This window comes from Montipora foliosa, chromosome 6 (assembly GCF_036669935.1).
Source record: "Montipora foliosa isolate CH-2021 chromosome 6, ASM3666993v2, whole genome shotgun sequence".
Classification (NCBI taxonomy): Eukaryota; Metazoa; Cnidaria; class Anthozoa; order Scleractinia; family Acroporidae; genus Montipora; species Montipora foliosa.
The window spans coordinates 72151152-72166151 of record NC_090874.1 but is presented as its reverse complement, the minus strand read 5'-3'; the positions used below and the strand labels follow the sequence as shown (position 1 = coordinate 72166151).

General features: G+C 38.8%; 1 protein-coding gene and 1 pseudogene across 1 annotated transcript in view; one reads left to right on the top strand and one right to left on the bottom strand.

Moving 5' to 3' along the window:
- Nucleotides 1–15000, top strand: part of LOC138008355 (tumor susceptibility gene 101 protein-like) — a 30013-nt gene that overhangs the window by 8509 nt on the left and 6504 nt on the right. The window contains exons 5-9 of the mRNA XM_068855668.1: nt 5857–6085; nt 8045–8367; nt 8535–8627; nt 11340–11476; nt 12427–12529. Coding sequence (XP_068711769.1) covers nt 5857–6085; nt 8045–8367; nt 8535–8627; nt 11340–11476; nt 12427–12529 — 885 coding nt within the window. The remainder of the gene's footprint in view (nt 1–5856; nt 6086–8044; nt 8368–8534; nt 8628–11339; nt 11477–12426; nt 12530–15000) is intronic.
- LOC138008356 (uncharacterized) lies at nt 111–3051 on the bottom strand (annotated as a pseudogene).

Sequence of the window (15000 nt, the reverse complement as noted above, 5' to 3'; positions counted from 1 at the left end):
ACCCAGGCTTGGTGCTTTCTTCCATTGCGTTCATACTGTTTCAGTTCTTCGTTAATACACTGTTCATGAAATGTAACCACCTCTGAGTTACAATAAATATGATGTTGGGAAAGTATCAAAGTTGAATGTTGTCTCTGAGGTAACGAAATGCATGAACACAGTCATGGACATCCAATGCCAGGGGATCAGGATCTATCTGCTCACATTTGGCCCTAAATTCAGGTGATAAAAAGTCATCATCACAAGCAAGTACATCAGACAGCTGGGCAGCCTCCTCAAGCTGCTCTTCTGTTACTTTCCATCCTGTAAAGACAAATCAAGACATCATTTCCATTATGGCACATTCATGTTTCCTTGTCAATACTATTTCTGATATAAAAATCAGTTGCATTAGTGAGGCATAACCACCTTAGGTGATATTTTTACTTCGGACAAAAAATACAGCAAACTGTGTAGCTTTTTGTGTCTGAAATACAAATGTGTTATTTTCAAGTGATTTTATGGCTTTTTTCCCAGGAAAATCTCAGAAGTAAAAATTGACCCCGAAAGTCACTTATGGTGGCTATGCTCCCTTCCTTTAAATGTTAGGTTGGTGAAGCTTGTAAATGGTTCCCCCAAATTTTAACTTGTGTCAGCCTATTTATTGCAACCATCCCCCATCCCCCTTTTTCTCTAAAACATTCGTAAAAATGGTGCATACATGTATGAACAGTAGGGCTCATACCACATTCCTCTAGACCATATTGATCCGGAAAATTATAGATATGGTTTGGAATTCCATCTGGCAGGAACGTGTTTTTCTGCGCCCTAATGCGATGGCTGTTCCACACCACATGAACAAAAGTGTCTAAAGTATTTCCTTCTGCATTATGGGCACCATCAAGTAAGCAAGTAAGTGTCTGAAAAGAATGGTAAGAGAAGAAGAGCAATTAAATTAAATAAATGTAAACAAATGGGTTCAAATAATGAGGAGTCTCTAGCTACAGGCCTGTGTCCCACACACCAGTGATGCTTATCTCTGGTTTCCAAGCCGCACAAAATAACAAGAATAGCTACTTCCCCTGACAGGGATCGCGTTAACGCAGAAATCGTGCATTTTTACGCAAATAAAATCCAAAAAATGCATCATCGAAATTTTAATGCGTCCCAGGACGCTTGGCAAGGATTTAAATAACTCACACAACTTGCTTTGATTTGTCAGTATATTCTGTTGTTTGTAAAACTGTTGGAGCGATCTGTGCTCATAATTAAAGTTCTAAAAAGGGGGTTTAAAACATCTAAGAGGGTTAAAACTAAATTTCGACCGCCTTCTGTGGTCTTCTTCAGAGGAATGTACTCTGCAAGTCACTGAATGCAAATATATAGCAAAAGACGTCACTGTTCGTGCTCCTAAGGGAGGAAACCAGTGATGCGTAAACCCTTGGGAAGGGTGCTCTTTCATTAACAGAGTTCTTGTCCAGGAATGAATGTAACGGCTCTAGAAAAAGCCTTTGTCGGCAGGTTCTATGCATATGCATATGCGTCAATATTAATTCCAAGTTGGTTACTATCTTTTTCTCATAACCTAAAACCTACTCTTTTTCTTGCAGAGGGTCACCAAGATTTTGGGACCCCCAAAAAATGCTTGGGACCCCAATTCGGCCGAACATGCGGGTCCCAGGACCCAGATTGAAAAATCCTAGTGCCATCCCTGCCCTGAGATGAGATTGTATTCCACTGAAGGACTGTTTCTAGCAGTTCGTTATTTTTCTCTTACAGGTTTCGCGGCATCCCCTCCTATTCATTGTAGCTCATGTAAGCATTCAATTGACAATTTCTACACCCACTCACATTTTAGATTACTTGGTTGCCATTTCTGCAAACATTGCTAACTGCATGTACAATTTTAACGTGATAAACACTATATGATGGATCCTTGATTCTTCCACAGTGACTATATTTTTCCCTTTTTATTATTTTTCTTTCTTTCTTCCTTTTTTTTCGATTACTGTGATACCTGTGTGACTGTGCTATTGTGGGGATCATAATAGCCTTGGTCTTTGAGGAAATTCAGTGGATGCTTAAAAAACGTCTCCAATCGTTCATGCAACTCTCTCCACCACCTTTCGATCTGTGATTTGAAATAACATTGTTTAAGTGTTAAGTAATAACTTGACAGAATTTTACAACTTTGACAACATGGCTGGCTGACATGGTGCATATGTACAGCGACTATATACAGTGGAGAAAACAGCAGATGGTGATTTTCCACCTCACTAACCCAACTAAAAGCCTACTATGTAAGGAAAGACTTTAATATATTGATATGCCTACCTGGTTTGATGTGGATGGTTCATATATCACAGTTTCAGCAGGAACCATGTCATCGTCATGCTGCTGACGAAGGTAGGCATGCATAGTAGCCATTACACCAGTTTCCGTCCCTTTGTCAACCCTGATCATACTAGCCATTAATCTGGTGTTAAACAGGTGCTCTAGGTAAAACCGACCAATAACATTAGGATCATTATTGGTCATCCAAACCTTCACCCAAAGGAGTTTCCGACTGCAGGTATTGATGCAGCCGTAAACTGCGATCGGAAAGGTGCTGTTTTGGTATCCCATTAACTTATCATGTTCGTCGAGTGAATGGACCCAATTTGTTCCTCGCGTAGTGAAATGGCCTTTCTTTTTCTTTTTCTTGAAGCAAGGAGCCCTTTCCTCCAATGACATTGGATCGACGTTGTATATCACAGCGTGTACTAAATCCCGAGGTACTCTCAAATCATGAACTTTCCTTAGCTTCTTCTGCATTGCTCTGTACCCTGGCAGTCTACCTGGACCTTCCATCTCCCACGTTACTGCTTCCTCGACCTCATCCACTGCAACATCGGTATCCGTGTATCTTTTATCAAAGTTCTCACGTTCCAAGCATAGCAATCGAAATCCCTTAACATAAAATCTAAAATCTCCTTGCGGCGAAGACCTTCTGTCACATAATCTTTCAGCTATTCTTTCAAGTTTAAGTCCTCTTTCCAAGAATCGTTCCTTATTCTTGCTGCCGCCATTTTGGAAGTAAAATCCGCCCCCAAGGCATCTTGGTCTATGGTAGTTTTAGGCCACCGTGTTATAATTTTCATTTGCTTTTATTTTCATTTGTTTTCGTTTGATTTTACTTTGAATAAAATTACAACACTGTACTTTTTCTTTGATTTCATTTTACTTCTATAATAAATTGTTTTTGAAAATGAAATAAAATAAAATAAAACGAATGAAATGAAATACAACAAATCAAGTAAACTAAATAAGTAAAATGAAATATAATATAAAAGGAAAAAGATGAAAAAAACACTGAAAATCCTTATGGCAGCTCTAGGCCACCATACACTTGGGACCTCTCACAGAAAAACGTACAATATAAACAACTTTTTGGGAAACAGGTTTTTCACATGGCTCCCTCACAGGTTGCTTGCTGCTTTAAAAGTTGAGTGAACGATTGACACTGCACGACCAAATGGGTTCTCAGAAATCCCACACAAGTGGTCGAAAAATTTTAGACGGCTTGAAAAAAATTTGCATGAGTGGGTCAACATTTTGTTTCTGTTGCTATGATTTCACAGGTTAATGCAAACGGCTCTTAAAAAACTACAGTCGTTTGGACGAAACCTGACCTTAAAAACGAAAAGTGCAAAACCACAACAAGTATTAAACAAATGAAACGGGCATCTTGGCGTCACGGCTACGAACAACAATGAGATTTAGAAAGTTTGATTCCCTTTCAATGTCAATATGTGAATGCCCACATAATTTCACAAGTTTTAATAGAAGCTCGTAAAGGGTATTTTGTTTAATGCGGTAGTCATAAGCGATCAAAATCAGCAAACAAAACAGCCGCGAACCAGGAAAGGTTAGAGCACTGAGATTTCAAGGAAAATTTTTTTTAAACTTATGGCTTAATGATGAAAAACATTTATTTTTCATCTGTGAAAAAGATTACAATTTTTTCATCACCCTGGAGAGATTACTTGGGGAAAATGCGAAGATCAAAATATTTGTATATGAATTAGTATTATTAACTCATGAGTTCCCACTTTCCTTGCGAAATTTGCATAGCACAAAAGAGAAAAATCATGTGATGGGTAAAGCAACAATCAGTTCAACTGATACTGTTATCATGGATTAAGAAGCACTATGTACACAATCAGAATGACACATGTACATGTACATATCAAGTGGTTGTATATGTACATTAAGAGTACATACATCAAAATTTGCCATATAAATATCAAAGCTCATATTTACATGTTAAACGATGCTACACTTAAATCACGATTATCTGATATACTTTCATCAAAATTCTTTTATTAAATTAGCAGTATGTACAATGTACATCAAGTTTTCAGATAAATATGCATCACGATTCGTGCTACCTTCCATCTAGTTTTAAACACATAAGGATGCTTGATAACATACACAGTATGACTGCTAACGTCCGTGTCTTTATTGATCTTCATCATTCGTGATAATTATATAATTTACATGGAGATTCAAGTACTTCTTACATGAGGACAAGAATACCGCTGGATTTATAGAGTGAGGAGTCATGTATCTTCTTGTACATGTATGGCTCTCGTGGTGTGGTCTGTGTTGCCAGCATCAGTTTCCAGAGGAAGTCATGTTGTCGAATATAAACAATATTGCCTGGAACTGACACGTATGGTTGCTAAAATGTGTCAATATTCAATGTTGCGTAGATGCATTTGATAATTTCCAAATATTGACAATAAAATTCAAATAATTATATTAGAATTTGTTCAATACATTTGATATACTACACTGTAGTTAGTAGCAAAATTCGATAAATTCGCCTTGATATGCATTCTATTCTCTCCTTCATTTATGAAACAATTCATTACAAGCAATATTCATTTGATAATTTACACATGTACATGTAAGCAGTGATCATTCGATGAGTCCAGAAAAATTCATTCGATAAATCAAGAAAATATTCATTCGGTGCTTCAAACAAAATTTACTCAATAATGCATGTGACCTATCTTCTATATTTGGATAGAAGGCTTGGCTACTGAGTTTACAAAATGGCGGAACAAATTGAATGGGAGCTTTTGGTGCAAAAACTGCTCAATTTAATAGATAAATGTGCTTTATTTCTTCTCTCTTCCAACATGTACGATGTCTTTAGTTGTTGGGCTTCTGCAGGCTCACCAGCAGTGCTTTTTGACTAAAAATTGCCATTATTTTGAAAGAACTCTTGCATAAACGGCAAAAATTCAGCATGGGTGGTGTTTTATTTGTTGCTGGTTTATTTGGCGTGGAATCATCGCGCATCACCTTATTCAAGTTTTGTCGCGAGCAAGCACTAAATTATCGGCAAACACTCAGTGATCCCGCAAGAATATTTTCCAAATGGGCATGGCAGGATGATGAGAGCTGTCAATCTGTCACTGGGGCCCAAAACCGATAAGCAACCATTGCATTCTCACTTTTGGCACAGTCTATAAGCAACTGCGATCCGCAGTTTCAGTCATTTTGAAAGTTCAACGTATGCATTCATTTCAACCATTCTGGAGCGAAAGAAAGACTGCTCACAGTCAACTTCAAAGCGAGTCTAAGTGCAAAGTTTTTTATGGTAATTACATTGTAGTTATACTTTACATGAATAAAAACTAGTTTTCATAAGAAAAACTTCGCACTTTGACTGGCTTTGAAGAGGAGGCCTGCAGACATGAACTCAAAAATGGCCTATTTCAGAAGAAAAATGATGGTTGATGTTACTCGTAATTTTCAATCATTTGAAGCAAGTTCTTAGAAGGTTGATAAAAATTGTTTGTTTTGGTTTTTTTTTCCCTTTTTCAGCCAAAATCCGACCTTGCAGCCTTGCTTCAACTTCTTTGCTGTGCTTTTGCGGAGGTACCTCCGGTTTACTCAAAACCAACACCGCCTCAACCACCACCCACGGCTAGTTACAGACCACCACAGGGACCGTACCAGTCACAATATGGTGGCTATCCACCAAATCCCATTGGATCCACACCCTACCCTGTTGGGGGTCCAGCAAGGATGCCAATGCCGATGCCTATGCCAGGTTTGTGCCTAAGTTTCAAAGTGCTTATTAACCCATTCATCCCTGAAGCGGCCCCAATTGCGAAAAAAAATTGTCTGGTATCTGGTCTCGCTCTCCTGAAGGACTGGAAGGTTTTATTAAAGAGCCTGGATAAATGTTTTTTAGTGGACCTACAGCTGTTACAGTACATTGTAGATGTTGTTAACCCATTCATCTCTGAAGGGGTCCCATTGACGAGTAAAGTCATCTGGTGTAAGACAGAGTAAAATCTACAAGTCTCATTAGTCAGGACTGGAAAGGTTAACAATGGGGAACAAAAAGCATCTTGCTTCTTGTAGAAAGACCTCAATTTGAAAGGTTTTTGGCCGGGTACATAACACACGTCAGGGTGATCACTGTTGCGGTACATTCTACCTTGATTGCTAGCAATGAAAATGTCTTTTGGCACACACATGCTGTGTCATCATCAACTGGTATCTTGCTGTATCCTGATAATTTTTAGAAAGCTGACTGTACTGGGCAGTGGTGTCTCTGTTTCTTATAAGGCTTTTGTTTGCACGATTTTTGGAGTTGATTATGCTGATTATGCAAAGGGGAATGTACATGTAAATGTATGTTTGTTTCTTTTTCTTCTTGTTTTGTGGTTGTTTGTTAAGCCATTGACTCCACAGGCACCCCAGGACTCCTCCAGTTTTGATCCAGTTGACGAGAAAAAATCATCAGGCCCCAGTTCAAAAGGTGGATAACGCTATCCACCAGATAAGTCACTATCCACTGAAAAGTGCTATTGGTTTAGCTATGACTTATCCACTGGTTAGTGATTTAACCGGTGGATAGCGCTATCCATCGTTTGAAAAACTGGGGCCTGACGTTTAAGACAGAGTAAAATCTGTTAAGTCTCACCCGCAGGTGTCAATGGGCTAAGATCTGTTAACAGAAGTAAAGGTTGTAGTGAAACGTATTTAAAAAAAAAAAGCAGCATTTTTGCGAAAATACTATAAAAGTAATCCTTTAACCTGCCTATGAAGTTAAAAAGATATATATTTTGCTTACTTCAAAGACCTTTCAAAATGATGAAGAATATGGTGTGTTTTTTTTTTTTTTTTGTGGAATAATCTTCTCTCGTTCCAGAGATATTTAATCTTTTTTTGTTGTTCAAAAATTGATGATGTCAAAAACTGTACACAACTGCAATACATCACAAAATTCGGGATATCTCCGAAAATATTTGGCAGTGGTAATCTACATCAAGGAAGGCACAAAAATTTGTTTATTGTCGTAGTATTAAGTCACGTTCACTCTTGGTAAGCTCGTACCTGTAGATATCATATGTAAAGCATTATGGGCAGCACACAGTAAAAGCGTTTCTCGTCTGACCATCTGCCTGTACTTATTAATTTTGTTCAAAATCCAAGATATTTGGTTAACTACAGAGAGTGACTCGAAATGAGAGTTGCCATGGCAACACCTTAATAGGTATCGCTTTGTGCCTTATCTGATGCACATTACTGGTGCTCAAAACCCATCCAATATTTTTGGAGATATATTCAATTTTGGGATTTACTACAGGCATGTGTACAGTTTGTGATGTCATCAATTTTAAAACAAAATCTTGAATATCTCGGAAACAAGAGAAGATGTTCCAAAATAGGAAACACCAACCTTAATCACTTTTAAAGGTCTTTGAAATGAGCAAAAGATTTTGATTTTTTTTTTCTTCATAGCCACTTTAACCTGTCTCTATCCTCAGGTCAATGCAATTTGCCTTTCTCTCTCTTTATGTGTATCAGTAAGTCAAAATTAAGGAGGTTTTTTGTTTTTGAACTGAACTACTCGTAAATGCATATAAAAGTCAAAATCATTACCTGTGCCAATTTTTTTTTTTTTAATTGTAGACCATGTTTTGATGCTTTATGTATCAAGCTGGTTACACTAAGAAATTATGAACGAATATGTAACTTTGTTGAAATCTTTATACAGGTTCCAGCCCTGGAGCACCAACTGGAAGCAGACCTCCTTACCCTGGAGCCTATACCCCTACTGGGGGAATAAGCGGTGGTCAATCCAGTACTCCGTATCCAGTAAATCAGCCAAACTATCCAGTAGCCAGCACGCAGTCATCGTATCGTTCTCCAGGCTACCCTCCACCTGTGACTGCAGCTCACACCAAGTTGATGACAACAAATTCCACTACAACTTCAAGTAGCAGTACAAACGAAGATTTGGCTGTAAAAGCCTCACTACGGTCTGCTGTGGAGGATAAAATTAGAAGACGCACAAGAGCATTGTTTGAACAAGCACAAGTAAGTCATACTGGTAATAATTATTATTATAATATTATCAGTGTACCTGTGTTGTGTACTATACTCTTTCAGTGTTTCTAATTTACTGACTGATTGAACGAACGACCAACCAAAGGACCGACCGACTGACCAGCCGATTAATTGATCGGTTAATTTATTTTTCACAGATTGAATTAGATAAGTTAAACAGAACTCAAGTGGAGTTAAAACAGGGAAGTGAAAAACTCAAGGATATATTGCAAAAACTGGAAAAAGAGCAGGTAAAATGCAGTGAGATGGTGTATTCTTTTCTTGTTGATCCTTTCTTGTCCAACAACAAAAAATGCAGTTATCAACAACCTCTAAATCCACTCAAAAACTACTTCTTCGTTAAGCAATTGACTCTTCATGTATAGGTTTTACTCTGTCGAACGCCAGACTATTTTACTCGTCGACTTGGAGCGGTGTAGGAGTCAGTGGGTTAACAACCTCTGCATCCCACGCGAAAACTACTGTACAGTATGTCCCCTTTAACCCTTTCACTCCTGTGGGGTTCCCCATTGACGAGTAAAATCGTCTGGCGTTAGACAGAGTAAAATCTATAAGTGTCACTCTTGGGAGTGAGAGGGTTAATGGGGACAATGTTTCTAACAAATTCAGAAACATTTTTGCTTCCGCAACAAATGTTTCCTGGGGTCACAAACGGGGAAACATTTACTTCCTCACCAATGTTTCCGTAAAACCCTTGATCCTTTGATTCCCAAAAATGGTAGCAAGCAAAATATTAACATTATTATGGTTAAGCCGACGTATATGCCGTTGCCATGGCAACATGAATACATATAAACAGGCCTTTAAAACCGGTTTTGTTTATTTGCAGAAAATCTGGTCCTTTGATTTTCTTCATAATTTGCGTGCACGATGCTCACAAGTTGACAATATTTTAATAATAAATTGACAGAGAGATCTTTAATTATCCCTTGTTGAAGGTTCACTGGAATATCTGGAATTTCCCCTGTTAAAGTTTACTTATTTCTTCAAGTATTTTCGAGCCAAATTTCGTTAAATCCTAACGAGTGGTTCTCGAGAAATAGGCGTATTTCCGAGAAAGCTATTTAATCGCATTTTTTACTTTCTACGCATGCGCTGCATTTAACTGGGTTCTTTCGGTTCTTTCGATAACAAAGAAAAATCTGCGAATTGTGGAGTTCTTTGCATCGTTACCTTTTGAAACATACATTTCTCATAAAAGACTAAAACCATCAAAACACTTTGTTCAATTATGAGGGAAAATAGTACAGATAGCGGAAGCATTGAACAAATAAAATGATTGCTGTATTGAAGCCATGTTAAGCCTTGCACGCGCGCGAAAACTGTTTTCGGCCACCTTAGGATGTTAACGTAATGCAGCGCACGCGTAAGAATTAGCAGCGTGGGGAAATTACCTTGCGGTATTAGACATAATTCCAACCCCGTCGTTTTATTATTTTGGTGATAAATGTATGTTTCTGAGGTAGAAAAAACAAACAGCATTGAAACTAGTTTTAGATTTTGGATCTCCTTCCAATTTCTGGTGTTTCCCAATTACTTACCGACTTCCTGTCGGACTGCCATTGTTATGCAAGTGACCAATTAAAAAAACAGTTAGCTCAAGTCCATTATCCCAGAGTCTCTCCGGGCGCGCACACACTGACCAAAAAGCCCGAGGACTCTGGGTACGAGATTGGTCCAATGTATATGAATATATATGTACAAGGAAAGCACAATTTTTTTGCCGCCAATAGACCATAATCTCCAGTATTGGGCTGGAACTAGCCTGCAACGAAGGCCAGTGAAATCTTTTCAAATGCAAATACTTTTTAATGTATTCCCCCGGATTAGCCTTCATTGCAAACTATATGGTCTGTTTTCTGCAAAAAAGGGGCCGAGATTTTTAAGCCAAGTAATAAAAGGAGCAAGGATGGCACAGTTGGTTAGTGCGCGGCCTTGTGCAAGAGGTCCTGAGTTCGCTTCCCGGATCTCGAATCCTTGTTTCGACTTCTTTCCTTTCCGTGTAGCTACATGTAAGTAGCTTTAAATACCCGTAAAACATAGCACTGATGGAGAGGGGGAGTAAAATGAGCGCACCGTCGACCTCAGGTTTGTCAGTTGAATTACTGTTACGAGTTATCGACGTTAAATATGGTTGCTTTACTTTACTTTACTAAAGTGGTAAATGCAAAACCAAAATGATTGCAAAAATATTTTAATGTTTCATGTACTTTCCACACTCTGATAAATACTTTCTTAATCTGATAATTTATCTTTTTGCCTCCTGGGGCGGTATGAGGGTTTCCATTGTGTTTGCGATGCTGGCGGTTACCACCAAGCAAAGTTGTCCCGGGTAACCCTCCCTAGCATTAGGGTTACCCTACGAGCTTGTAAACAGGGCCATAGAGACGATTGGCTTATTCATGATTAGCTTATTTTGAGGTCCGGATGGGGAGGGTTACCTTGTAAATTCACAAAAAAGCAGGCAACTGGATTTCAATCATGTAAGTCTGTGAGAGACCGCTGTCCTGGCGTGCGAAATGTTTCAAACTTCTGGTGTCTATCCGTGGCTCAAAAATGTCATCAATTGATCGTTGACAGTGAGCTTTCTTTTCTTGTAAAGTACAGTGTATGCCGTTCGTAAGCTTAATACTGTAGTTACTGAAATTTCATCTTAGGACAGGAATAAACAGGCTTTTGAGCTGCGTGGTGTAGAGACGTGTTTTTGTTATCTACGACAGGAGAAAAGTTTTCACTTAACCTCAAATATCTTGTATTTAAAAATGTTTAGCCCTTTGAAGTCCAACCCGGCCTAAACGGGCCCCTGGGAGTAAACCGGCCAGTATTTTACTCTGTCTAACGCCAGACGATTTTACTCGTCAATGGGGAACCCCTGGGAGTCATTGGGTTAAATATATTTGGTTTCTTAATATATTCTCCTCAATATCCTTTTTTTTTTTCAGGCCGACGTAGACAACGATATTAAGCTTTTGACGCAGAAAAATGAAGAGATAACAGAAGTTATTTCCCAACTAGAGAACAATGCTAACAAACTAGACATTGATGACGCAGTAGTTACAACGACACCTCTATATAATCAGTAAGTACTTTGAGTCCGTCTCGTTACATCCGGAGAATGAAGCTACGTGTAAAATTATTCAGGCAATAGGCTATTTCCGAGTTCGTGTCTGCCTCCTCTTCAAAGTGAGTCTAAGTGCAAAGTTTTGATGATGGTAATTAGTTCTATTTTACATATGAATGAAATGTAATTTGCATAACAAAAACTACACACGTAGACTCGCTTTGATGAGGAACCAAACATGAACTCGGAAATAGCCTAATGTTGGTAGTTTAGTCATTTCGCAAGCTAGTACTTCCTTCTGTCCATGCTCAATTTTATTTGTATTTACTGAAAGCAATAGACCTCATTCATAAATGGCGGTCACATTTATAATTCTTTTGTCCAAGTGCAAATTAGCCTACCAAGCCTCATTTTAGAGCAAGAATTCTTTTCAATTCACTGTATGGTATCGAGGCTTGGTAGGCTAATTTGCACTTCGACAAAAGAATTATAAATTGGCCGCCATTTATGAATAAGGTCTATAGCAGTGCTAAATCAAGGAGAATCACACTTGAGACCTCCAGAACCAAAAGCTTTGCACTCAGAGTATGCTTTCCTCTGTCACTTAATACCGCTTCACCACTGCAGGAAGTTAAGTAATTGACGTTTTCCACTATCAATTTAGTATAAGAGACTCGGTGATTAAAAGGTGATGTGCTTCAGCAGAGACTTGGAGAGGTTGTGGTGAAATTGGCCGACTAACAGTATATCGAATTGAAAGTCATCTGTCACTTTGACGAAATCTTGGCAATTGTCTAGGACCACAGGTTTACCTCTGTGTGTCAGTCGTTGCTAGTTGGTGCGCTGTAGATTTTTTGAAAAAGGTCTGCTAGTGCGATTAAATTCAAAAAGAGGAGAGGAACTTCAAGTGTCTGTTATGTCACTCGAAATATTTATAACTAATAAGTAAGCCTCCTCTTTCGTTTCAGAATTCTCAATCTGTTTGCAGAGGAAAATGCTGTTGAGGATACCATTTATTACCTGAGCGAATCGCTAAGGAAAGAAGCTATAGACTTAGACGTTTTCCTCAAGGTAAAACGTTAGTCCTAAAACTCATTGATAATTCATCTTGTGGTAGCTAACAGAAACTGGGTATTAAGGACACATGTTGTATACATCTGTAAATCCAATTACTGTTCAATTGTTGTGGAGGCACGGTGGTTTAGTGATGTATTGCTCAGTCTTCTGGTCTCCCGACCCAAGGGTTGCATGTTCTTGGCTCGGCTCTTTCCCCATGTACAAGTACAAGGAAGCATTACGTTTTTGCAAACGTTGGCCGTGTAGCAGTTATATTTAAACAGACTTAACTGATTAGAGTGTAATTTGAAGTGCTAGGTTTCTACTCTATATGAACCATGTGAGCGTTAGCCCTACTAATGGAAATGGGTCCACACAAGGACAGAAAAACTCTGACCAGGGTGGGAATTGAACCCACGACCTTCGGGTTAGCTCAGCGGCGCTGGTTCATATGGGGTAGAAACCTAGCACTTCACACTTCACACTAACTCACTTGCCAGAGTACAGACTTCTACATTGGGGCTTGCTTTCTTTCTTTGTTTCTTTCTTTGTAAAGTAAAAGTAAAAGTAAAGTAAAGCAACCATGTTTAAAGTCGATAACTCGTAACAGTAATTCAACTGACAAACCTGACAAACCTTTCTTTCTTTCTTTCTTTCTTTCTTTCTTTCTTTCTTTCTATCACATTTCTCAAATTTCAATTTTGTTTCCTTTTTCCAATTGAGTGTTTTATTTCGTCAGCAAAATTTCGGTATTCGATTTTGTTCTACAAAGTGATCTTTTTAGTCGCTTTTTGGCCTCTTTCTTTCTAACTAACGATGTGTTTGAGCACGTTTTGTTTTTCAGAGGCGTTCCTTTTCTTGATTCTGAAACGGTCCCCTCTTGAAAAGCGAGAACAGATTGTTCCTCTTTTTTGTGTTCCTTTTGATAAAGTCGGAACGAGCTTTCTTACTAATTGAGAACAAAATGGTCATTTATTGCTAAAAGGGGAACCAATTGTTCCGAATTCCGAATCCCGAGCGGAACAAATTGGACCTTAATTGATGATTTGAGAACTATTCTTCCTAAAAATGTGTTCCTTTCTATCACATGGGAACCAATTGTTCCGAATTCCGAATCCCGAGCGGAACAAATTGGACTTAATTGATGATTTGAGAACTATTCTTCCTAAAAATGTGTTCCAATTGTTCCACGTTCCGAATTTCGAGCGGAACAATTTAGTTCTTTATGTGCGATTTGGGAACTATTGTTCCTAAAAATGTGTTCCTTTTGATAACATGGGTTAGGGTTTTTATAAAAATACGGAAGAAAATGGTCTTTTAGTGTTAGTTCCGAATCACGAGCGGAACAAATTGGTCCTTTATCTTTGATTTCGAATCAAATTATACCAATAACGCGTTAATCCTTTGTCATTAGACTGACTTAGAGGGACAATCTTAAGCACTGGACTAAACAGGCTCGTCTTTCCACTGTCAGTTGCACTAATGGCACACCGAACGGGTCTCTTGTGCTCTTTCGGTCGAAACAGTGCCAGGAAATCTGCACAAAACTGCTCTTTTGAAAGGCTGTTCTGAAGGATTTCCTCAAAGTACTTGGGGTCGGGATCAGTTACACAATTGTAATTAACATAAGCCCTTGGAGACGTAAGACCCTTCTGCAGAAACAAACAGACAAGCAAACAAACGCTTCTTGAGATCCGAGATGAAATTCCCAAAAAAAGAGGGAACGAAAAAGACAAACTTAAAACGAAAAACTGTCAAACTAACACCAATTTTCTCGTGTCGATATGTTATTGAAATCATATGAAATCATATGAAATCTACAAGGAACTGGCTGGCGTAGTTCCAAACATGGTTAGCGCTTAAACTTTGTAAATACCGTGAAAACGTATTGAAATATTTTCTTTGCACATCACAACAAAGGAGCAAAAACTCCAAGCGATTCAAATTTGAACGGCCGCGACTAAGTGAACATACAATTGTTCTCACCTGGGATGCGGGGATGAGTCCCTGTGCAAATGAACCAGCGGAAAAAGACCACAACCAACCATTCTGTACTTCAGTTAAGTTTCGGTCGATTTTCAGCGGGCTGATGACACAACTCTCTGGCTCGCTCAACAATGGTAGCACGCGCTGAAAAACCTGGACCAGTCTGTCTTTAGAGCCTTCGTTCCCCATGAGAGTGAGAAGAAATGTCTTCATCGAACAAAGAAACGTGAACGTGAACTGAGATTCTGGCACTTTCTTGAAGACATCTCCACGGTAAACACAAAATTGAAGTTTTTTCATCGCTGCATCAATGTCGTGGCACAGGACTGTGATGGGGCAAGACAATGGCTTGTTTGGCTTGCATGTTTACGTGGTGCTCGTGGCTTCCTGTGTGTTCTCGCAAAGACCAAAACAGTCGATTTTCAGGCCAGGCCGGCCCGGCGTAATTCTTGGCTAGATATGCTCAGCATGGGCTTGAAGTCGTCATGGAGCACTTGCAA